The 25,907-nt window shown below is 44.0% G+C and overlaps 1 protein-coding gene across 1 annotated transcript; it reads left to right on the forward strand.

Moving 5' to 3' along the window:
• Positions 1-17,114: 17,114 nt before the first annotated feature.
• LOC132456202 (laminin subunit gamma-1-like) lies at positions 17,115-25,705 on the forward strand. The gene is made up of 2 exons (XM_060050504.1): positions 17,115-17,788; positions 24,178-25,705. Exons 1-2 carry the CDS (start codon positions 17,398-17,400, stop codon positions 24,669-24,671), a joined length of 885 nt encoding a protein of 294 aa, XP_059906487.1. The 5' UTR covers positions 17,115-17,397; the 3' UTR covers positions 24,672-25,705.
• The last annotated feature ends 202 nt before the right edge of the window (positions 25,706-25,907 follow it).

Consider the following 25,907-nt stretch of genomic DNA (forward strand, 5'->3'; position numbering starts at 1 on the left):
TTTTCAAATAAAAGAATAGTCCATCCATTGTTGAAACAAAACATCCTGCTTTACATCGTCCCTTTGTAGAAATGCAGCTTATAAACAAATGCGCTGCATTAAATGTTATGTACCATACACAAGAGACAGAGCTTGTCTTTATCAGCAGCGAATGTTCCTCCCGGGAGCCAGCGGGCGTCAGCGGGATACAGCGGCGGTGCATCATAGATTGTGTGCAGAGCCTCCGCCGACACCACCATGTACATCTTGAGGGATGGAAGGCAATAACTGGAAGTGAATGGAGGCAATAAATGTCGGGTCTGTCGCACAACATACATTCAAACACATTGGAGCCCGACGCCATTTTGGTCCCACTTACCAACCGACCACCACATAGTAAAGCCACGGGCCATACCGTGGTTGGGACGAGGGACACATTAAAAGAAAAATGCAAATTGACCCAAAAATCCCTCAAGTCTAAATTTAAATAGGTAGCAATGTGGAACTTGAAGCAGAGGCAGCCTGCGGCGTTCTAATGAAGCCCTTGCAGGGGATTAATATGCAATTGCTTGATATCCTCTCTTCCCAAAACTGTAATTACAAAAAACTGGTTGTGGGAACAAAGAGCCTATAAGTGCAAGAGAGGGGGGGGGGGGGCAGTTTAGGGAGGTGGGCCACTTGTAGGCTTATATCCAAATGAGAAGTTAACAAATTAGAGAAATCATGTGTTTTTGACTGTTTAACCTCAGAATCTGGAGCAAGCATCACTGTTTTATTTAGAGATTTCAGGTTAAACTGTGTCCATGAAGAGTTGCTATTGACAAGTGTTCATTAACTATTTTAAATAATTGTGATAACAAATACATATTATATCAATATAATATATATATATATATATATATATATATATATATATATATATATATATATATATATATATATATATACATAGATGTTATATGTATGTAACAAATATTATATTGTATTCTTAGTTTCATGAAAAACCTCTTAAGAACCCTAAAGAAAATATGTATGTTGACGTCGTTTGAGTTGACGCTGCAATAATATCACGGTTCATATATAAGTCTTCCATTTGTAAAACTGCTGCGGCAACAACTCAAACACAACTTATTTAAAAACCACCTCATCACTACTGCTGTCCTTGTCACATCCCCAGTGAAATAAACAGCAAAGTGTAAGTTCTGAGCCCCGGATCCAAAGCAGCCGTCATCTTCATCAGAGGCCACTGAAAGTAGCCAAGTGGGCTACTTCTCAGAATAACGCTTTGGGCGTTGTTTCTGGTTTCACCCGCTTAATCAGCAGACACCTTAACTCTATGCTAGCATCCCCCAGCATTGGCTATTTTCCCAGTGCTATCAGTGTTTGATTCACACTTTGATTTATTTTCTTACTGCGCTTCTACTTGTTGACAGCAAAAAGCCATGTTCACTCTTTTGCAAAATGTAATTCTGCACATGTACTCCGAGAAACTGATTCCTGAAAGCTCTCCCTGACGGCGGATATTCCTCTCAAGCTTTGCCACCATATAGAAACTGAGCGGCCAAGCGGAGTTCACTCCCATCAAGCGGCTGCCTCTCCATTCCCCCTCAGGTTCCTGTCATCCTCCCCCCGCTCCACCAGAAGCCCACACTTCCTGGATCTCCTGCACACACAGGACATCCAGACAGCTGCAGGGCTCCCATATCTCCCTCTTCCTGGCAAAAGGTAACAGAGAAACTTTTTACAGCTCCAGTCTACAGACTATTAAAAAAGAGCGAAAGAAATCAGGCTACTGCGACACTACATTTTCAAGAAGTTTCTTTCAGTCTGTAGAGTCCCTGAAAGCAGCTCTGATCAGACTCTGAATTGAATGCCCCTTTTTTGATGGCAGAAAATTATGGCTCCACTCCTAACCTCCAAACCCCTCTTGGGTTGTACTTCCAGGCCAAAGCGACAAGGGGCATTGAAATCTCACAATGGGTTATACTATTTGGGTTTACCGAATACATCCACTTAAATCTTAACAGTCCACTGCTAATGTGTTATCGCACAATACAGGGTAGCATACTGTAGTACTGCTACTGCAATGCTGCTTCTCCAATTTCCCAGCTGTATTATGCACAGCACATAAGTGCAAATTCAAATAGAGCTCCACACTGGAATATGAAAATTTAAGAAGAAAATACACAGTTCTCTAAACCTTGAAACCGTCATAAACCCCACCCTGATTTAATGGACAACCCTCTGGAATGTGTGTGAGAGAACACAGAAGAAAGGGCAAACATTGAGTGGAAAGTCACCTCCCTATGAATTTATGGACTTTTTTGTAGTATATATCTGTAAACATTTGGGGAACTTTTGACCAATCATGTTGCTGGAGGCAAGGATCTGTAAGCTAGTTATATGCAAACACAAACCCGTTCAGCAGTAGTTAACTGTAAAAAAGTGTGTAGAGGTTTCAAATCAACACAGTGTACAGTAGGGAAAGACATTCAAATAACAATCCCTTTATCAAAGCTCATCCACATATTATTTGGTAAAGCATCTCTGTAACAAAGCTTTAATGTAGTAGGACTTCTGGGTCCCAGAATACTTACGATGACCTCCAGCCTCCTCTCTCCCATAGCCACAACAACAACTCGAGCTCCAATATCACCTCTATTTGTGATTTTCCAGTTGAATTTAAGAATCTGGAATGTTGGCATCAAACTTGCATCTGTGTCAATGATAGCATCGCCACGTCATGGCCAGCCCCCCCCCCCCCCCCCCCCCCCCCCCCCCCCCCATACAGATTTTAGTCCTGAGTATTACTGAGACAAAAAAGGGTTCAGCTGTAGACACAGTATAAAGGAAGTTTCGCATAATCTGCTGAATCCAAGGTTGCCTACGTCAAAACATGACAACTTTTGCATTCCTGCTGTAACCACTAAGAGAGTAAACAAAGGGAAACTTAGACACACTGCTAACCTCACAAATCTCCTACCTATTGCCTCCAAACCAAAAACAACCTCAAATCCTATCAACAACACCATCAGGATGGGTCTACTTAATGATAGGTCTCTTAATAACAAATCATATTTAGTTAATGATTTTATTACCACTTCTATACTGGATTTTATGTTTTTAACTGAAACATGGCTGGAACACAATAACAGTGCAACCGTTCTGATAGAGACAGCTCCTCCCAACTATAACTTTTTTGATGCATGTAGATCTGGGAAAAGAGGTGGAGGTGTTGCTGCTATATTTAAAAATGTATTTCAGGGGAAACAGATGTTATTTGGTGATTTTCCATCATTTGAATACCTTTGTGCTGTATTGAAATGCTCCCCCAGAGTTCTCCAATTAATTATTTACAGGCCACCCACATTCTCAAATTTTTTCGATGACTTTACAGAATTATTGACTATGGCATCTCCACATACTTTGACTGTGTAGTTATAACTGGTGACTTAAATGTTCAAGTGTGCAAAAAACCTTTTACCATTTTGTACACATTTGAACAGTCTCTTTTTTTTTTTTTTTTTTTTTTTTTTTTATTCCAAAAATCCAAAAATACAGACAAAATCAAGATTTGTCATAAATGGTGCATCAATGAACATTCTAATGTACTTTTTAAAAAGGCCATCTCCTTGCTACCACCTCTCAACCCATGTTCGGCTGATGATCTTGTAGAAAACTTTAATTGAAGAATTTTGAAAGTCATAGATTTCATTGCACCTTATAAGGTTTAAACGATTTCTGGAAAGCAAAAGGCACCCTCGAGAAAAGCTGCTTCTTTAACAGCACAGAAAAAGAATATCATTAAAGCCAATACTAATAATGCAAGAACCCTATTTGCAACTGTTGCCGGACAGCCTCCCAACACAAATTCCACCTGATCTCCATTCCACGCAGAAATACAATCAGTTTTCAGCTTTTTATGCTGATAAAATTGAAGGCATCAGACGCGCCATCAATATCTACACTTCAAACAAAAATATTGGACTACCACCCTGTTCAGCCAAAAGTAACATGGCAATGATGACATGCTTTAATGTTATAGACTCTAAAACTCTTGTCTGAACAGTGACACAACTAAAGCCATCCACCTGTTGCCTTGATACTTTCCCTACCAACCTCTTTAAGAATGCTTTTGACTGCCTAGCAATAGAGATATTGTAAATAGTTAACAACTCTCTCCAGTCAGGCAATTTTCCAAAAGCCTTGAAACTGCAGTTATTAAGCCCCTTTTACAAAAGCAGAGCCTATTATTAACAACTACAGACCAATATCAAATCTACCCTTCATAAGTAGAATCATTGAGAAAGCTGTCCTCCAGCAACTTAATCACTTCCTGGAATCAACTGGTTGCTATGACACCTTCCAAACATAATTTCAACCCCTGCACAGCACAGAGACCGCCCTTATTAAGTTGTAAACTATATCCGTCTCAACACAGACTCTGGCAAAACCTCAATACTAATGCTACTAGACCTCAGTGCTGCATTCAACACTGTAAACCAAACAATCCTTTTGGACAGGTTAGCAAACTGGGTGGGGCTCTCCGGCACAGTCTTAAATTGGTTCAGGTCCTACCTACAAAATAGGAACTACTTTGTTTCCATTGGCGACTTTGTATCAGAATCAGCCAATGTGAAATGTGGAGTCCCACAAGGTTTGATCTTAGGTCCCTCTTTATTCATCTACATGCTCCCACTAGGGCAAATCATGCAAAATAACAATATTGACCATCATTGCTATGATGGTCAATATTGTCAAGCAAATCTATGTATCACAATCACACAATGACTATCGGCCCATAGATCTGCTGTGCCAATGCATTGTGCAAGTGAAACACTGGATGTGCTTCAACTAAATGAGGACAAAACCGAGATAATTGTACTTGGTGCTTGAACAGAAAGGCTTAAAGTACGATACGATACGATATAACTTTGTTAATCCCCCGTAGGAGAAATCATCATCGGGCACTGTTGAACAGCCTAATGGCTGCCGGCACAAAGGAGCACCTGAAGCGCTCCGTCTTGCACCTGGGGAACATCAACCTGTGACTGAAGGTGCTCCCCATCTGCCACAGCTCAGCATGGAGGGGATGGGAGGGGTTGCCCATGATGGACTTGAATTTGTCCCTCATCCTCCTCTCCACCACCACCTCCAGACTGTCCAGCTCCAGTCCCACAACAGAGCTGGCTTTCCTAACCAGCTTGTTGAGTCTGTTTGACTCCCCAGCCTTGATGCCTCCTCCCCAGCACGCCCCAGCAAAGAACAGCGTGCTGGCTACCACAGACAGATAAAATGTCCTTAGCAGCCTGCCACACACGTCAAACGACCTGAGCCTCCTGAGGAAGAAGAGTCTGCTCTGACTCTTCCGGTAGAGGGCCTCTGTGTTGTCAGACCAGTCCAGTTTATTGTTGATGTGTACTCCAAGGAACTTATACGAATCCACCGTCTCAATTTCAACCCCCTGGATGGTAATAGGGGTTGGGGGCTTCCTCTTCCGGCGGAAGTCCACCACCAGCTCCTTGGTCTTGCCGATGTTGAGTTGGAGGTGGTTCTCCTCAGACCATCTGACGAAGTCCTCCACCACACCTCTGTACTCGTCCTCCCTGTCCTCACTGATGCAGCCCACGATGGAGGAGTCATCTGAGAATTTCTGGAGATGGCAGGTTCCAGAGTTGAAGCTGAAGTCAGAGGTGTAGATGGTAAAGAGGAAGGGTGAAAGTACTGTTCCTTGGGGTGCGCCAGTGTTGCTCATCAACACATCTGACAGGCTGCTCTGCAGCCGCACGTACTGTGGCCTGCTGGAAAGGTAGTCATCCATCCAGGCCACCATGTCAGGGTGTACCTGCATTGCTGAGAGCTTCTTCTCAAGCAGGGGAGGCTGGATGGTATTAAACGCACTGGAGAAGTCGAAGAACATGACTCTCACTGAGCTCCCCGGCTTCTCCAGGTGTGAGTAAGCCCTGTGCAGCAGGTAAATGATGGCGTCGTCCACGCTGAGTTGGGCCTGGTACGCGAACTGCAGTGGGTCCATGGAGTCACACACCTGGGGCCTGAGGTGCTGTAGAACCAGTCTTTCGAAGGTCTTCATGATGTGTGAGATCAGCACCACTGGCCTGTAGTCATTGGGAGAGCTAGGACGAGCTATCTTAGGCACCGGAACAATGCAGGAGGTCTTCCACAACTGGGGCACCTTCTTTAGCCTCAGGGAGAGGTTGAAGAGGTGTTGGAACACTCCAGCAAGCTGTCCGGCACACGCTTTAAGCACCTTGGGATTGATGTTGTCCGGACCCATTGTCCATGTATATGTAAAGTATAGTAGCTATGTAAAGTAACCCAACACCTTCACTCTCTGTCCCTGAAAACCGCCATCAAAGCCAGATATCTATGGGTTATCATGGATTGAGATTTACATTTCGACAGTCACATCAAATCAGTTACAAAATCTGCATATTATCACCTTAAAAATTTAGCAAGACTTAGAGGGCTCATGTCCACCGAAGACTTACAAAAACGTGTACATGCCTTTATCACTAGTAAGCTTGATTACTGCAATGGTCTCCATACAGGTCTCCCAAAAAAACTCTGAGGAAACATCAGCTTGTTCAGAATGCTGCTGCTAGAGTTCTAACAAAGACCAAAAAATGTGAACAGATTATACCAATTCTTAAATCGTTACATTGGCTTCCTGTAGGTCAGAGAATTGATTTCAAAATCATGTTGCTAACCTATAAATCCCTGCATGGTTTAGGGCCAAAATATCTAACTGATATGCTTCCACTACATAAGCCATCTAGACAGTGCTTAATTTGTAAAGTGGGAGGTCCCGGAACGCAGAGGGGGGGTGGATCCGGCGACTTAGTACGGGGGTTAGAGGTAATGGAACAAAGAAAAATACACTGCCTACTAGGGTTGTGCCGATGAACGATGTCATCGTCCGTCGTGATGGCTGACTGACATCAGGATGGAGGGCCACCATCGTGATGGCATGCCCCCCCCCCCCCTTTCAGACGCACACTAATCCTACTCTCTTATAGAGTTAACCTAAATACTTTGCTGGGATTGCTCTGTAAATTAAATTGAGAATATAACTGATGCATATGCATGCTATTTTAAATACGGCAGTCTTTTCCAGAGATGTGACGTGTTAGTCTTCCGCGATCTGATCGCATTTCTCGAGTCAGATTACGCAGTGCCATGTCGCCAAACTAGGACTGTGCGGCTGGAGAAAATGTACAGCGAAGCAGCAGCCTCCCTCCGTGAGATCCTGTCCTTAGCGGAGAATGTTGCCATCACCACGATGCTTGGAAAGCGTCGGTTACGGAGTCGTGCTTGACCGTGACTTTTTCAACGACTGGGTTGTGCAGAGTGCGATCCTGAAGACCCGCTCAATGCCAGAGAGGCACACTGTGGGAAACATGAATTTTAGTTTCCAACTATTTATTTAAAAACTAAAATATCTGTTTTAATGTGTGTATGTTCAATCAAATGTTTTTATATCTTAAACAAATTCCGTTGCAAAGAGGAGGCGCTGAGGTTCAATATCCTAATGAAAAAGAGTTAGTCGGCCAACGCTGGCACATTTTGCCGATTGTAAATTGACAAGAGAAATTGTAAACGTTCACAATCCTGCTCTGTGATATTTAATTTATCGTAATTTCTATTAACTTGTGCGTGGCACACATGCATGTGTTCATGCATCGTTTATTCCTCGCTGCTTGTGCTTGCTCCTCAGATGCGGCGAATTTCAAAACTGTCAGGCGTGGTAAATGTTGGCCTGCTCCTTTCAGTGCGTCAACAGATCTCCGACATTTTCAAATGACGTTAAATCTTAATAAACAACATGAAGTTCTTAGGATTTGTTCTGTAAATTTATGTATGCATATTATTATTTTAACAAATTTTTATTTTTTATTTTTTATATGAGAGGTACCGGATCTGCCCAAATAAGTACCGGAACACAGGGAGGCCAAAATTAAGAGGTGCCGGATCTTGTTCCGGCAGGATCCGGCTCAAATTAATCACTGCATCTAGACCACTAAGATCTTCTGAGACCAATCTGTTCATTATCCCCAGAGTAAACACGAAACATGGGAAAGCAGGATTTATTTACTATGCAACAAATAACTGGAATAAACTCCCTTAGGATTTAGGACTTGCCCCAACTCTGAGCACCTTTAAAACATGACTGAAGACTTTTATGTTTGCTTTAGCTTTCTGCTAAATCTTAAATACATTGCTTTCTAAAATGCTTTTTTAAGTTTGCCTTTATTTTCTATTTTTACCAGAAAGATACATGAGAGTCCTAGAATCCGGGTGGGAGTCCCAGAGAAAGGACCAAGTTCCTTTAGGTCGGGTTGGAGTCCCGACTTGGGTACCAGAGAGACTGTTGATCTGATCTTAAATACATTGCACTTTCTAAAATGTTTATCAATTGTACTCATTTACTTTCTTCTACTTATCTATTGTTTTATTTTACTGTATGACAATGTTTATATGTAAAGCACTTTGAGTCTGCCTTCTGTATTAAAGTGCTATATAAATAAAGTTGCCTTGCCTTGCCTTGAATTTATTATAATGAAACGCTATATGAAGGAAACATAATTCATTGCTAGTGAGAACATTTCATTAGATGGGGAAATGGCCATGATTGGCATTCACCTTAAAGCACTGAAGACTCTAAATACCCTTTGTTTCCCCACCAGGGTCTGACATTGATTCAGGACGGTGAAGGAGAGGACCCTCAGCCCAACCTGGCTACCAAAGGCCCTCAGCAAACCGAATCATAGAGATTTAAACTTCTGTCTGGAGACTCTACTGCCTAGCATTCATAGCAACAGGCCTGGCCCCTGCCATGCCCTATTAGCCTGGACCAAACAGGGCTGTCACGGACCAGACCTCCAAAGCCATTAGCAGGCTCCACCCTGCCGAAGGGGAGGAGCTCTGGGGTGGAGGAGGAGGAGGCCGTGCTCCACTGTGACCCGGTGGATGTGCTATGCAAGACAGGGCTGATTATCGCCCATATGACGCTGATAAATATCGATTGATTAGGGAATTGGGATTGATGGATTACACGATTGATTGATCGATTGCATGATTTGTGTTTAAACTCAATAATGCCTGAATCGTATATTCTTATCATCCAATCTTAAGATATCCATATATATCTAGTCTGTTGCAACACAGACTTGTGTTACCATAGAGATATGTAGTGCGTTGACACATAGATCTGCTCTCTGAACAAAGAGTAATTTTGAATCAGTTGATTCACTTCCACAATGCTCAAGTTGCTCATCAAGATTATTCTCCATCTATTAACAATGATCAAATGTATTAATAACACTGTCATCTATGACAAAAACGCTATGTGTGTGTGTGTGTGTGTGTGTGTGTGTGTGTGTGTGTGCGTGCGTGCGTGCGTGCGTGTGTGTGTGTGCGCGTGCATGCGTGTGTGCGTGCGCGCGTGTGTGTCTCTGTGTGTGTGTGTGTGTGTGTGTGTGTGTGTGTGTGTGTGTGTGTGTGTGTGTGTGTGTGTGTGTGTGTGTGTGTGTGTGGGGGTGGGGAGTGAGATGGTGAACCAATTAAGTACTTGGATTCCTGGATATCAACAAACGTTTTTGAACCAATTAGGCAAATGAATTATCATGCTGGAAACAATGGACGCGTGATAGCAGAGAGACAGGTGGGGGAACAGAGAGCTCACGTCGAACCATGACTTGTTATTGCTCAGACAATTACTTGATGAGGGATCAACTGAAGCGATGCCTCACATTGTCAAGACGCTGGAAGAAACAGCAGCTTGTGGAGTGATGTCTTTTCTTTTTTGTGACATCGTCTCGTGGAGCCCAGCTTTTCCACTCGGAAAGCCTGGGACACTGTGTTAATTAAGTGTGTCAAGAACCGCCTGCATAACAGGAGGAGGTCTTGATTGACAGGCAAGCCAGACCAATTACAGATCACACGCCTCAAACCCTCGTAGTACCCTCAAAGGATTTAGAATTTGATTTGCTCAGTTGTATACAGAATGAATGAAAGACATACCTGCTGACTTAATAAACCAATGGATGGAAATAAGAATCTACAACCCTTGGTGTATTAAATAGAGGGTTTAGAATAAACCCGGAGGTTTTGAACGCGGCCATGAAGGAGATACATCAACATCTGTGTTAGAGAAACTTCTGGCAGGCATGTGTGTATTGGGACTACAGATAGAGGGTGTAGAACACACATGTCTCATTGTTCCATGTCTGGGATATTGCCCTGTCAAGTTCATCGCCTCAAAACTCTATTGTCGTTGTCATTGTTGTTGTCATGTTCTGATTCTTCCCGCTCCGGGGACTGTTAACTGGCGTACACAGCTCATAGGAAGTAAGAGAACGGAAATTGTGTTTCGGTAGACCAGACGATCAATAAAAATCATGACCTTCTCTTGGCCTAATTGGAAGTGAGCAATAGCTTGGGCTTTTTTGTTTCTGCTGTCACCACAGAGCTCCATTATGTTGCAGTGCCCATTTTATCGGACTGTGATCTTTTTACCAATATCTTGTCAGTGTGCGGTTTATTCTACATCAACAACACAACAAATACATTTTGTCTCATTGGGCGAATGTTCCCCTGATTCATTATTAATTATGTAGTCCTTTAACAGACTCTCATCCAGGTGAGGAATGAGGCTTCATGCTCATGGAAGCCAACGGCAGAGTGCGGACTCAGAGTGCGGCCTCGAACCTTAGCCTTCAGTCAACAGAGCCCTGATTCTTGTGCGAGCAGGGGAGTTACACTGCATATTCATATTGAGTGAGAGAATGTGTTGTTGTGGGGTTTGCTAGCTGTTTCCCAAGTTGGTTGTAGTCAGGTTGTATCTGCTCTGTTGTACTTTTCAAACGTGTTTCTGATTTAGTTTTTCTGCATTCTGCATCCTTGCCACTGTGTTGTTTTTCTCTTTGACGTATTTTTTATTTCATGAACAGCTTGTTATTCTTCTTCCCTTTTCGTTTTGTGCAGGTAACACCTTGTTCATGATTACGATGTTTCCAAACATCTTCCATTTAGCGAGACCAATAGCTATCTAAGACCGATCACACACACACACATACACACACCCACACAAACGCACAAACACACGCACACCCGCACACACACACACACACACACACACACACACACACACACACACACACACACACACACACACACACACACACACACACACACACACACACACACACACACACACACACACACACACACACACGCCAGTCATGTCAAAAGAGGCTTACCATGAACCTCCAGTACATGGTATTAGAAAACACTCCACCAAAATGCTAATTTCCTTAGAACTTAGATTTAAGATCTAAGTAAATTGGTTAGGGGGGGGGGGGGGGTGACATGACAAACGCATACAAAAAGTTCACAACAAACTGCTTCACAGATTTGGAAGCTGAGAAACGATGAGAAAGTATCTCGTGTGGACCGGGGTTAGAGCCACAATGACGGCAAGTCAGCAGGAGGAGATGGTGGTGCGTTCCAACCGCCACCGTCTACGTTGAAGGCGGGAACAGCGGCTGTGCAGACAGCCGTGACATCAGATCCCGGTACGAACGGGGAACCCATCTCTCAGGCGTGGTGTCGCTGTAAAGGGAGCCGCGGAGTCCATCATGGGCAGGAGAGAGCTGCCGAGCGGAACACTCCGCCTCGCATCACCACAACCAGGGGAGGGGGGAGTGAAAGGGAGAGAGAGGGAGGGGTTCAAGAGGGGGGGAGGGGGGATAAGGAAAAGGGGTGTATAGAGCATTGGAGGCTTCTCCAGTGAGGAGATGGAGGAAGATCCTCCTTAACATTATTGAGAATAAATAACGTAGATTGCCCAGACTACTGTAATGAATTAATGCCCTTAATTATGAAAACTTTAATGCCTTTATATATGTAATGTTCGTTTCGCTGGGTAAAGGGACATTAGCACCACCTATCGCCAATTGACAATAACTTCAGGGAGGACATTTCTCCCTGAGCCTCCATTGACTCCCATTAATTTGCGATGCGGCTCGGTTTGCTCATATTGGCGTTTCCACCGTCAAAAGTAGGGCAAGGTCCTGAAATAAACGCGCAAACAAATATCTTTCGACAATCCTCCATTGGGTTACCAAGCCGTCTGAAAGGGTGGCGAAAACGTGGAGCTACACACGTCGTTATTCTGAATTGAATTCCCTTTAAAAATATCCTGTTTGGTATGACCAGGTCACTGATATCTTTGCAACACAAACAGCGAGGAGGATTGACTTGATCTATAAGTGAAGTCCCTCAATCTTAATTGGTTTAACACCATGACCAACATTCTGAAACATTCATTAACATCCACATTTGCTTCAAACAATGTTAGGCTTACAGCCTATGTAAATAGTTGTGAAATAATGTTCTTTTAATTGTTTGTTGTTCTTTTAACCTTGTGTCTTCATTTTTCTTAAAACAATTGTAGCTGAAAATTAACGTAGCCAAATTACAACCAATGGCATCGGTCATTGAGGGCAAAAATAAGCCCTATGGTAGGCCAAGATTTTTTATTTAGTTTTACAAATCAAGAGTAGGCCTGATTTGACTAATTGGCTTTGCATCCTTTCCTTCTGCCCTTGTAGTCCAAGACATGCTGCCCGCCAGCTTTCAAAGTACAATGCTGCCACTGTTGGATTTATATCAATTTTATTCACATAATTATCCCTCCCTGCTATTTTGTAGTTCACCAAAACACCCTGAAACAACTTGATTCTCACATACTTATACCACCATACGCCACTAACAGTGCAGGCAGGCCAATGGCAACCAAACGCGCAGTCCTTCCTGCCTCACTTTAAAAACCACCAGCCGCCACTTGTGTAGAGGATGTGATCAACTTCTCTGTCATAAGGTGAAGGAGTACGAGTTGAACGAGGGGAGAGACAGAATCTATGGACGGGGGGAGGGAGAGAAACATGAATGAACAAATAATCTGTAGTCTGGAAGGAAGAGGAACCAGGGGTTTGGTGGGGGGGGGGATTGGAACGATGAGGGACGGAGAGGGGAGGGGATCGCAGTAAGGAGAACCTCACGAAGAGGATGTTGAAAAAACGAGAAGGAATTTGCTCTCTTTTCACTGGAGAGGTGGGAGGAAAAGTCTGGCTGAGAAAGTTCAAGGATGTAGAAAAAAGACAAACAACAAAAAAAAGACAACGGTGCGTCAAGCTGACGGAGAGTGAAGCCTGGCTGACAGCCAAGCAGTCGATGGTAGACTGGAATCATCGTGTCGCACTAGTGAGTGACTCACCTATGGCACATCATCATGAGCGAATCAATTCAACCTGCATGCGTGTGCGCGCGTGTGTGTGTGTTAGTCAAACATATTTCTAAAGTAATAATGCATAGATGTAATGAGCTTTCAATATTCTATATACATGGAATTAATGACATGTATAGAAATTGGATAAAGATAAAAATAGTCAAGCGGTTTAATAAAGCTATCAGAAAAATAAAATGAATCGAACAATAAATCTGCACACGTTCAACCATAAATCCATAGTCACGCTTGACATAATGAAATACCTTGATAGCACTGTGTCAGCAGTGCAGGATGTGGGCCAGCACCGTCTCATCTGTGGGTGGATGGTGTCTCTCCATGGGCCCCCTGCCCACAGCCATCAGGTGGGTGGTGGAGTCGTCTGTCTGAATTAAACAGCGGGGGGGGCTCCAAGCGATCTTCGCCCTCGGGGGGCTTGACACTCATTCCCTTCCGTTCCGGCGCCACGCTGCGTTCATTTAAGACCACTCAAATATCAGAAGCTGGCTTTGAAGTCGAAAATACAGACAGTATATATTTCTTTATTTTTCGGCGAAGCTATTTTCGATGGGATTTTGATGCCTTGACAGTTTGTGTCACAGGTACGGTCTCAGGGATGTGTTTATTTTTACTTCAAGGATTATCCCGGACCCAGCCAGCCCAGCATGATGTAAAAATGTGTCAGCTCATGTCAATCTGCTGTGGTTGTGACGTCAAACAGTACCTTCCCTTCCCTTATGTAAAGAAATTAAAAGACAAAGGGATCAACCGATAACCCAGCATCGTGCCCACCCTGTTTCTGGCCGAAAAAGAGAAATACCTTGCACTACATGTAATGTCCTCTGGCAGCAGTGAAAACAAGACCCGTAAGAATCCCACTGTAATTCAATTGTCGCATGGCTGCCAACTGTTTGGGGAAATATAGGGAGACGTGTATCAATACAGCCAACAAAAATATTAGGTTTGAACTGCTCAAAGGCTTACCGGTACATTCTCGCCCAGTTAGATACTACAGGTAGAGACCAACAAATACACACTACTGAGGCAATTCACAAAATAATGGCGTCTAAATTCACCATCTGTGAACAGACACTTTGGGTCCAAAATAGAGAATTTTATATGCAGACCTTTGGATAGTTTAACTCCTTTTTTCTTCCCTTCTATGAACCCTGACACTTATGTGATGGAGTGCATCCGAATACTCATACTTGCATACTATATAGTATGCATTTTGTAGTACGCAAAAAATATAGCGCGTCCGAATACTCAGTATGCATTCTGTAGTACGGAAGACGTTTCCGAATGCATACTACCGCCAAAGTAAACCTTCACTACGCTATCCCACAATGCAACAAGAGTCTAGTAACGAACGAAGAAGAGATGGCTGACACCAGAAAGACGTCGTAGAATGCGGCGAAAAAAAGAGGCATTAAAAAGAGTAAAATAGTAAAGTAAGTAATTAAGTAAAAAGAGACATTTTTTATTTAATAGCAACGATGACAAGACGGAAAACAGGTAACTTATCAAGGTAATTTTGCCGGCATCTGAGGGGAGATACGTCATCTCCAAACTTCCGGTGGAGTTTCGGCGATGTTCGGAAGCGTTCGGAGGCGTTCTACGCATAGCTGTAGACCGTACTACACAGTCAAGTGTAGTATGGTCAAGTAGTAGACACTGGACAGAAATAGTATGTACTAAGTATTCGGATGCAGCCTAAAGAGAATACAGGTGATCAGTACATTGACCACACCTGCCTATGGCTCACCTGTCTTCTGATTGGGTCCTTAGAGCCACAGCCCCTTCCCCTTGCCCCCTCAACCACCCTCCCCTTCACACCGTCTTGAACCGTCTCGGCGACTGCACACGTTAAACACCATTCCCATAACAAAGCAAACATTATACAATTCCGCCCAACAAAATCATGGTTGAATGTTCCCTGACGGAATCCACAAGAAGTTCAGCATTGTCGATGACGCAGGTAGTGTCTTAATAAATGCAGCCCCTTTTTGTGTACAGCGGCACCATGCACAGCCCTTGAGGCTGGCTCTTATCATAATGGGAGATCCACAGACAGTCAAACAGAATCTTAGTCGCAGACGCTTTCATCCGTAGGCGCGGTGGACGATTTCGCTGCAAATTGATGTGGTGTCCTTTTTTTCCTTTCCTTTTTATTATGTCTGCCAGCCTGAGCCATGACAGAGCTCCGATAAATCAGAGCAATCACAAGGAAATATGGGTGAGACTGTACGGTAAATCCCACCGGAATCGTAAATCTACAGCATCCAAATGCCCCCGTCCACACACCACTCTGATTGCTCCCCGTCTCTACCCTGCTATCTTAATGTAGTCTTGTCCGTGTTCTTGTTTTTATTACTTATTTCCTCTGTCTGTGTCTCTCACTCTCACTCTCCCTCGCTCACCTACTGTCTGTCTCCCATTTATCATTTTTTATAGTTTTTTAATTTTTTCATGGATGACTTTTTATCATTTTTTTTCTGCCTTTGCTCATCATGTTTTGTTTGATTTTTGTTCCTTACTGCAACCATCGTTCATCTGCAAATTGTGTGCGAAAGCTTAATTGTGGTTATCAACACCAATGCGGCGCACCACCTGGTAATCCAAATGTGATACAGTCACCTCATCTATCAGTTAGCTTCTCTGTTCTGGATGATTATACCTTACCCATTCTAACACAAGCAGTATACCAATGAGGAACCCAACAACAAAAACAATGTGCAAATCGTTTCTGGGTAAAATGTAAGAGCTATTATTAATGCCATAAATGTCCGTTCGTGATAATATCTGCTTTGAGTAGTCTTTGCCTGCCTCTGTGTGAGACAATTTAGATTTGAGACCGCTCCCAGCTTATTTCTGACCAATCAGGGTATCTCTTCTCTAGTGAGTTTGGGGAAGACATGCCCCAAAACCAATCAATCTCGCCTGTCAATCAGGTACATTTATCCAACACCTTTCAATGGCGGTTAAACGTCCTTAGAGAGGGAGCAGAGAGGGAGCGGATGTTTTTTGAGTTGTTTAGTTTCAGAATCTTGCTTTGTCCTGCTTTCACCTAGAGCAGCTTTAATGCGGTCAAAAGCGATCAGTTGAATCCAGCAGCCGACCAATTATGTGAATACAGGACCAAACCATCCTATTCCAGAGCCTCACCGTGGAACCGAACGGATTACATCTCTTAAAGCTCTACACGTCGCTATCTCTCACGACGCCACAGACCTTCCTGAGATAAGTTGTCTCAACTTTGTGGGGATATGTGTCTCCTTAAGAAAAACAAAACAAAAAAACACGTCTTTTAGAATGCAAAGCCTCTTCGCAGCGACGCATTGCAGTCAGCATTTACCAGAAGAGCATGGTGTGCTGCCGACTGCAGTGTGCATTCATCACCATAAAGATATGGCTTTTTTGCATAAGTGGTGAAATCAAACGCCTGGGCTCTCACTCTGCAATACAACGCCCAGAGGTCTATTAACCTCAATCAAGACTGCTACATTATTGAAATGACTTATGAAATGTTTTTTTTTTTTTTTTTCATCAAATGAGAAAATATTACCCGTGTGCACACACACACACACACACACACACACACACACACACACACACACACACACACACACACACACACACACACACACACACACACACACACACCAATCCACGACAACGAGTGCTCTGTCATTTTATGACCAGCAGGGGGAAGAGTCCAGGCCCTGTAAACTTGCTCCACCTCCACCCCCTTGTCTATCGCCCACCCACCTCCCGCCCTCCCCCTGTTCCAATCTTGTCCCTCCTCTACCAGATGAGGGGTGGGGGGGAGAGAATGTGGGGGGGACCCCTGACTAACTTCTCTGCCCTTTTCTCCAGTCTGCACGAGAAGAGGGAATGCTGAGGCAGTGAGGCCAGCAGGAACACAGGAGGAAACAGAGAAGGAACAGTGGAACAAGCCAGGGTTTTGTGTTTTTGTTGTTCTTGTTCTTGTTGGATTACTTCTCCAAACACCACAGACTCCATGTTCTGTCTCCAAGCATGAAGGACTGATACACCCTCCTGCACATTCTAGTCAACGTAGGTAAGATCTGGAATTAGACCTGAAATTCACCATGGAAGCACCTGGGACAATGTCTCTCACCCTGGCCATCCTCCTCACCCTACACCTCCACCGCCACTCCGTCCTCCTGGTCTGGGGGGCCATGGACTCCTGCTACGATGACGACGGGCGGCCCAGCCGCTGCATGCCCAAGTTTGAAAACGCCGCCTTCAACCGCAGCGTGCTGGTGTCCAACGCGTGCGGCACGCCACCTGAGGACTACTGCATGCAGACGGGCTCCACGCGGCTCTGCCACCGCTGTGACGCCGCCGACCCCGAGCACAGCCACGGCGCCCGCCTGCTCACAGACTTCCACACGGACCAGGAGCCCACCTGGTGGCAGAGCCAGTCCATGTTCTACGGGGTGCAGCACCCCAACTCTGTCAACATCACCCTTCACCTGGGTAAGGAGCCCAGAGCCAATGCACACACACACACACACACACACACACACACACACACACACGTGTGCGCGCACACCTTTTTTTCCAGGGCATTGCGTCATGGATACTTCTTGTGGTCGGTTCAACTCCCTGATGTGTCTGAGGTATCTGTGCATCTGCTGAGCACAACAGCTCATAACATTTCCCAAATTAAATTTTGCCTTTGCCTGAAAAAGAGTTTAGGAAAACTCTCACCACTGGCCAAGCGGAATGTTTTTGTTTTTATTTTGTTTGTCACAGAATGGAATTTAAATCCTGCAATAGTTGGTCGAGAGAGGGCCATCTGGTAAGACTTTCCGAGTGGAAATGCTTCAGAGCCCCCAGTTTCTGCTTCTGATACGAGGGTTTCCAAGGCAGTCTCTGACAGCCTTCTTCACGCTTATCGACTGTTAGTATTGCGAGAATCTCCCTTTTTTGCGCAGCTTGATACATAATCTTGTGAAGTGCCATTCAGATCAAGAGTGAATCCCAAAATTACTGAAAACAGCTGGACCTTTGTAACTTGGCGTCTGGGTGTGTTCCTCAGTAATGCCTTTAATCTTTCCTAAACCAAACCCATGTTGCCCGACGCGCCTTAAAACCTCCTGTTGTAGTAATTGCTAACACATAGCCCGAAGCCCATTTCTAGCAACCCGATGCCTAATAGGCACTAAAGAGGAATATATATTCCCCAAAGGCACAGATTAGTCCAATTTAGTAGAAGGCACATAGAATAATAAACAACCCTACACTCTAATCTAATTCAAATGGATTGTTATTTGTTGTTTCCATTTATTATGTCTTTCATATAGAAAGTTAAACGCCTGGTCAAATTCAAAAGTTTGGATTAGTAAAGTCAAACCTCTGTCTACCTTACGTTAAAATGTATGTACCTGGGAAAGGGAATGGTGTGGAAGAATCCAAAAAACACCAGGTGATTTAGCTGGGGGAAAAGGTCAACCATTGAAAATTGTATTGAGAAAATATACATTTTAAGCCGACACCAAATGGAAGGAATCCTGCATGAATTGGATTCCATCTGCAAGTGTCCAAATCCCAATATTCTGTTCATTGACTGTTGGATTTCCAGAAATGTTCTGTCAGCTGTAATGGGAGCGATTATTTACATGAAAAGAAGATAAGAAAAAGGAAGGTCTGAACGCTGTTTTAATGCTCCAGGAGTGGATTTATTAACAGGCAACGTTTATTTACAGGTGATTATTTACATGTCACAGAAAATGGTGTGGTACAAACAGCACTTCCTGTCCGCCCTGTTTGTCTCATGCCAGTTCTACTACACAATTAATCTTTGAGAAAATACAACCTTTGTTTAACAAAAAAACGATAATGAGAATCATTAACCCTATTCTTTAAAAGGCCCCATCTGTTACCAGGTGTGATGTTTATTGCATAAAACGATAAGCTATTTAAAAATCAACCCTTTAGCTACATCATCGGTCACCGTACCAAGTTATCATCTCATTTTTCTGTGTCCATCAAGTCAATCTAGTGGACCGTACCAAGTGATCATCTCATATTTCTGTGTTCATCGGGTCAATCTAGGTGACCATACCAACTGATCATCTCTTGTTAATGTGTCCATCAGATGCAGAATTAGAGGGCAGACCCTGTGCAGACTGGGTGTACCCTTGTCAGGACAGAGCGCGCTCTCTCACTTTCTCTCTCTGTTCCTCTCTCTCTCTGTCTCTCTCGCTCTCTGTCCCTCAGTCTGTCTGTCTGTCTGTCTGTCTGTCTCTCTCTCTCTCTCTCTCTCTCTCTCTCTCTCTCTCTCTCTCTCTCTCTCTCTCTCTCCATCTAAATACCAACAACCTCCCCCAGGACAACATTTAGCCTCAAGCTAGAAAAAAAAGGAAATAATTACAAAAGGGGGGCTGTGAAAATGTCAGCAGAGTGCTAACAATTTAAATCACATGTCATGAGAGTTGGCAGCAGAACCCGACAGCTGGCTTGTCTTTTGGGCTAATTGTTTAATTCAATAATATATTTTGCCAGATCGCTTTGGTACTAAAATGATCAAAGGGTCACAAAGGCAACACAGGAATGTGGAGCGCCGTGTGGACTATTTGTTGTTTCTGAAACTCTTTCCCAGCACCCACGTGTCTGGATGGCTCAGACCAAATACACCTCTTGGCCTCTCTGCGGCGTCCAGATCAGAGAACCTTATTCATCTTACCTGATAGGCCCCCCAGAACCCCCCCACTCACCCCCATGGCTCGCTGGGCCATTCAACTTCCCGGCTGGATGGACAGCTATGTTTATCCAACAGAAAACGTAGAAAATGGAGTGCATTAAGACTTTGGTATGGGTTGGATTTTGATCCATATAAGACACACACACACCAATACACACACACACACACACACACAAACACACACACACACACACACACACACACACACACACACACACACACACACACACACACACACACACACACACACACCAATACACACACACACACACACACACACACACACACACACACACACACACACACACACACACACACACACACACACACACACACACACACACACACACACACACACACATGCATCAATGGCCCATCTGGGGGTCTGTCTTGGTGGGGGGTTATATCTTTGACATGGCCTGTTTTCTTTTTCCCTCTCTCTCCTCTCTCTCTCTCTCTCTCTCTCTCTCTCTCTCTCTCTCTCTCTCTCTCTCTCTCTCTCTCTCTCTCTGTCTCTCTCTTTTTCTGTCCCTGTCTCCGTCTCTTTTAGTCTCTCTCTCTTTCTGTCTCTCTCTCTGTCTCTCTCTCTTTATGTCTCTGTCTCTTTTAGTCTCTCTCTCTCTCTCTCTCTCTCTCTCTCTCTCTCTCTCTCTCTCTCTCTCCAAACAAAACAAAGCCCCCCCTCAGTGGGGGAGGGAAGCATATGATAAATAGAACTCGGTATGTTAGGGGGACACATTTTGCAGCCCGGTCTTTCTGTGGGATCCATTCCGGGGTGGGGGTAAACAAAACACAACCAGGAGGATGGGAAATGAAAAGGAGAAGGAAAAAAAGATCCCTGGGATGTTTGCTTGTGTGTATGTTGGGGGGCGGGGGACGGGACGTAGAGACACACACACACACACACACACACACACACACACACACACACACACACACACACACACACACACACACACACACACACACACACACACACACACACACACGTAGACAGATGTCGGGCCCTTGCAGCTGGTTTTCATTGAGTTGTGTGTCAAAGGAAAGTCAGTTCCTGCCGCCGGGCCTCAGATGCAGATGTGTGCTCACATGTGGCCGCGGTGGGCAAACTCTCTGACAGCTCCTCTAACCGACCTTTACATGACGGGAACTTGAAGATCAGCCGTCAGAGTAAGATCTTCACAGAACAAAGTAATGTATTGTACTGCGTATAGATTTGGTTACGTGGTTCACACAGCAAGCGTTTCATCCCTACAATATCGTCTGCACATGGAAGATGCTAAATAAATTGAAGAACTGTTTGGATCATCTTGTAGAAACATGAGCTTCCTGTAAACACACTTGTAGATGTTGAGTCTGGCCGCGGCTGAGTTTAGTCTCCATGGGGCTCGCAGGCTACAACGCAAACACTTTGTGTGAAAACTGACGACACCAGTTCAAAGGTGCGTGCAACTAGAAGGCACTACTGACGCTTCCCACTGCAACTTGTGTTGAGTCAGGACTAACACAACCAAGGACTCAGCTGTATTTTCCTTAATTGGTGAGAGTGGTGTTGTACAGCGATGGTGTACAGAGATGGCTCCATGCTTTTCAAGCAAATGCAGTTTTTGTTTTTTGGCACATCACCATGAATCTAGTTTTTTTGGGAAGACAGAAAGTCCAGGGACTAATCCTGTAAAAAGACAGTTACATTTAGCGCAGTATTCTAACAAAGAAATGGCACCTCCATGGGTCACTGGACAGCGTAGGAAACATACTCATGGTGTTTCCAATTAGAGTGCATTTCACCACTGGGGACCCTGAACAAATCCTGTCTTCAACCTACGCTACGATTCTTATGAAACCCCCAGCAGGTCCAAACAATCCTCAGGTGGGGAGGGATTATATTATGCATGGCATATACGTATTTATACATACATAGATTTGGTTGTATCTATACCTCTATTATGGCAAAGGGTAACTGCTTTTAAATGTTCTCTTCCACATCCAAGACCTTGCGATGGTTGGTGGACTACCAACCGAAAGGAACTGTCGACCAATATCATAGTCCAAGACCAAACTCATAGGTATTCTGAGCGCAAGATGTCCTTACCCCTAGCTGCCCCTCAACGACCTGAATTCACCACGGGCCGACCCGTAGCTATGCTTAGAGCAAGGTGTCCTATCCCCGAGCTTCCTCTCAATCGTATATGGTAAAAATGTGTTGTTGTGAATCGCACCGTCTGGATGACATTTAAATTTTGCTGTACTATGTGCAATGGCAATAAAGAGAATTATATTATATTCTATGACACAGACCTGAATTCACCTTCAAATTCACTATGGATAAATGGTTAGATAGTGAAGGGTATTGGTGAAGTGGTTGTCTCAGCTTGGTGCAGATGAAGGGTTTTGACATCTGCGTATTAAAATCAATCATGGGAATTAAAACTTGGCCTTGGTTTTGGTTGATTTATAACCTTAGCTTAGCCCCAAAGGCAAAAAAACATCAACAAAGCTCAAAGAAGCACACAGCAGTGTTGTCAGGTTGAGGGTTTAACAGGTAAGAAGCTTTTTTAAACTTCCAACTTTCAGCAAAATGCAAAGTGGGTGACAGAAAACCATCAGGTCTTTCAATTATCAATATTCTCTGCTCGCCACCACCTCGGTACAGATAAGAATGTCAGGAATTATGGTCCAATATTTACATTTCCTCTCAGGCAGAACAATCTCGACCTCCACATGTGACAACAAAGCATGAAGATTGTTAAAGTATGCCCGAGATACATACTACCCTCAGATTTTATTTAATCTCACCTCGTACCACACCATTTTCAGAATATATTTTGCTGCTCAGATAAGACTCCCCCAGAAAAATTAGTTATCCCGACTGCTTCAATTAGAGTGTAAAATTGCAGTGCATTGCCGCAGAGTGTTAACCCCTTCTCCACATCTTCTGTCGGAGAGACCGTCTCTTTAGCCTGCGATATGCTGACCAGGGCTTCTGCTTCTGTGTAGCTCTTTTAACACAGGCCTGGATTGAGTGTAGGGAAGAGATAGGTTCATCCCACCATTCTGTCCACCTAAACTCCTGCTAGTCCGCTTTACTCTCATGTGCTCCACTAGGCTTGTGTCCCTCGTCATCCAGCCCAACGTTCACCTGTTCCTCCATCCCTTCATTTGCTTTATTGTAAGGTTAGGAAAGGACAGGACCACACAATCATATAGAACTTGCTAGCAGCCAAACTTTCAATTTAAAACCTTGACTTCTTGCCAAAGAACAGCTCCCTGTTTCCTCAATTTGTTTATTTTTATTGTTTTTACTTTAATTTTAATCATCCACTAAATGGATTTGTTATGCCTAGGGTTACTGTCGGACTTACAATGCAATACCGGTGAAGAAAAAAAATCGAAATCACAAACAATGAAGACATATTTCCTCTTCCTTCCCCTTTGACCTATGGTTCACTTCAGGGGCTTATTATGTCCTGCGTAATGAGAAAATAATCTAGAGAATTCTTCTACTGCGGCAGGGACAACATTCATTTACGCTGCACACAGGCAAGGGAAATCACAGCGATCCCCTTTGCCTTGTTTTTTTCTTAAATGCAATTACGTGTGTTTCCGTGTCCTCTGGGCCTACAGCATCATCACACATTGCGTATATGTTAGAAAACACATAAGTTACCCCAACTCTAAATCATTGTGCATTAAGCTGAAGTCTATATAGATTTGGAAGGTGATATGTTCAGCTTGTTTTGTCTGGTGGGCAGAACAGAAGAAAATGAAACGATGAAAATATTAATGCATAACTTAAGATAAGAGAACTTCAGATTTGGTAGGCTGCACGTGTTTGTTGTGCATGCTACAGCACAAAACAAGTCAACAAGCAGAGTTGCGCTGCCTAGCCAAACGCCGTCGGTAAATTTGGAACGAGATAAGTTTGTTTGTTTATTTCCGCCTTCTTTCTGCCTTCCTAAACACCAGAGCTTAATTATGTATGTGATATGTTTGTGTGTTTATGCATATGTAATTCAAGCTTTCATAGCTGGTAATGCTGGTTGCATGAAACAGAGCTCACTCCATAACTAACATCCATGTTGACTGTACAGATGGGTTGGTTTTATACACTTGGTTAATCCCCAAAAAAAAACAGCTAATTGTTCACTTCCTCGCCCAGGAAAGGCCTTCGAGATCACCTATCTGCGCCTGAAGTTCTACACCAGCCGCCCGGAGAGCTTCGCCCTCTACAAGCGTCTGGAGCAGGGCGGGGCCTGGCTGCCCTACCAATACTACAGCGGCTCCTGCCTCAAGACCTACGGCCGGGACGCCAAGGGCTACCTGCGGCCCGGGGAGGACGAGCGCAGCCCCGCCTGCACCGAGGAGTTCAGCGACATCTCGCCACTCACCGGGGGCAACGTGGCCTTCTCCACCCTGGAGGGCCGGCCCAGCGCCTACAACTTCGACCAGAGCGTGGTGCTGCAGGTGGGGGTCGTGTGTGTGTGTGTGTGTGTGTGTGTGTGTGTGTGTGTGTGTGTGTGTGTGTGTGTGTGTGTGTGTGTGTGTGTGTGTGTGTGTGTGTGTGTGTGTGTGTGTGTGTGTGTGTGTGTGTGTGAGTTTGTGAGGGAGTCAGTTTGTGTGTGTGTTTGTGCGTTTGAGAGAGTGTGTGAGTGAGTGATTGTGTGTGTGTGTGTGTGTGTGTCACATTCCATTGACTTTTTAAAACGATTGTGATGACATTTCAATGGATCACCACCACCATAACCGGTCCAGACAAACTAGGGGATGCGCCAAGAACTCGACTAGATTGCACAACAACGCCGTAGTGAATCTCAGCATATCTTCCACGCCAGTTCTGATGAGGATTGATAACTACTAACGTCCCCCGCAGATTGGTGCGATGACTTGCAGATAGACTGTGAAGGTAGAGTTCAAGAGTTCACCAAACCTGTCCATCTGTTGATGGGTGTGTGCACCTTACTGCGTGTGTGTTTCTGCGTATTTATTTGAACTTCTGGTCAAAGTTGCTGAACTGAATTGAACTTTGACCTAAACTGAGAGGAAATCAATATCCAACAGTATCCAGTCCTTATTGCCACTGTGGGACATAAGAACCAAGGGTATGTTTAGTCTTGTCATGAAATCCATATTTATTTTGAGTGTCTTATTAATAACTAGGTTAGCGGACATCACACAAACTTACACCAGTTGAGTAAGGAAAATACCAATGGGAATATATCGACACAAATCTATGAGCATGATCTCTTTAACAATGCAGTAGCAGTTTTGTACCAAACAAGAACCGAACCACAATGATGAGTTTGTTTGGAAAGTGTCAGATTTGTTAACTTTGTTGTGGCAGGTTGTGAACAGAGGGACCGAGGAGTCCAAGGTTCTAAACTGGTTCTATCTTGTCAATCTTGTCTAACACTGAAAAGATACAAGGAAGTTCACCTGGTGATTTCAATTACAAAGGATGGACGACTAATCAGGAGTTTAAGAAGTCAAAGTCAGTTGTTGAGATGCTAAGGAGATGGCTTTGGAAGCTTTCAGAGAAGGGAAGCGTGATGTGTTGCATCACTGGATGGACTTCTGCAGCATCTTACGCCTCCCATCACGTTAGCCAGGGAAGAATACATCGGCTCAAGACAAAAAGTCAACCATTACAACAATTGGTGATATTATCTACCCTGAAAAAGTTTATAGATTGATAGAAAAAAGGTTACAGAAAAAGCTTGGTGAACATCATTGAATATCATTGAACTTAGGTCATTGAACTTAGGTTCAATGATATGGTTATTCAAACTTTACTTTTCAGCTATACGCCTTTTAACGTGTGTGTATATATATATATATGAGAGAGAGAGAGAGAGAGAGAGAGAGAGAGAGGTATACAAGCTAAGCAGTGGA

Source organism: Gadus macrocephalus, chromosome 4 (assembly GCF_031168955.1).
Source record: "Gadus macrocephalus chromosome 4, ASM3116895v1".
Classification (NCBI taxonomy): Eukaryota; Metazoa; Chordata; class Actinopteri; order Gadiformes; family Gadidae; genus Gadus; species Gadus macrocephalus.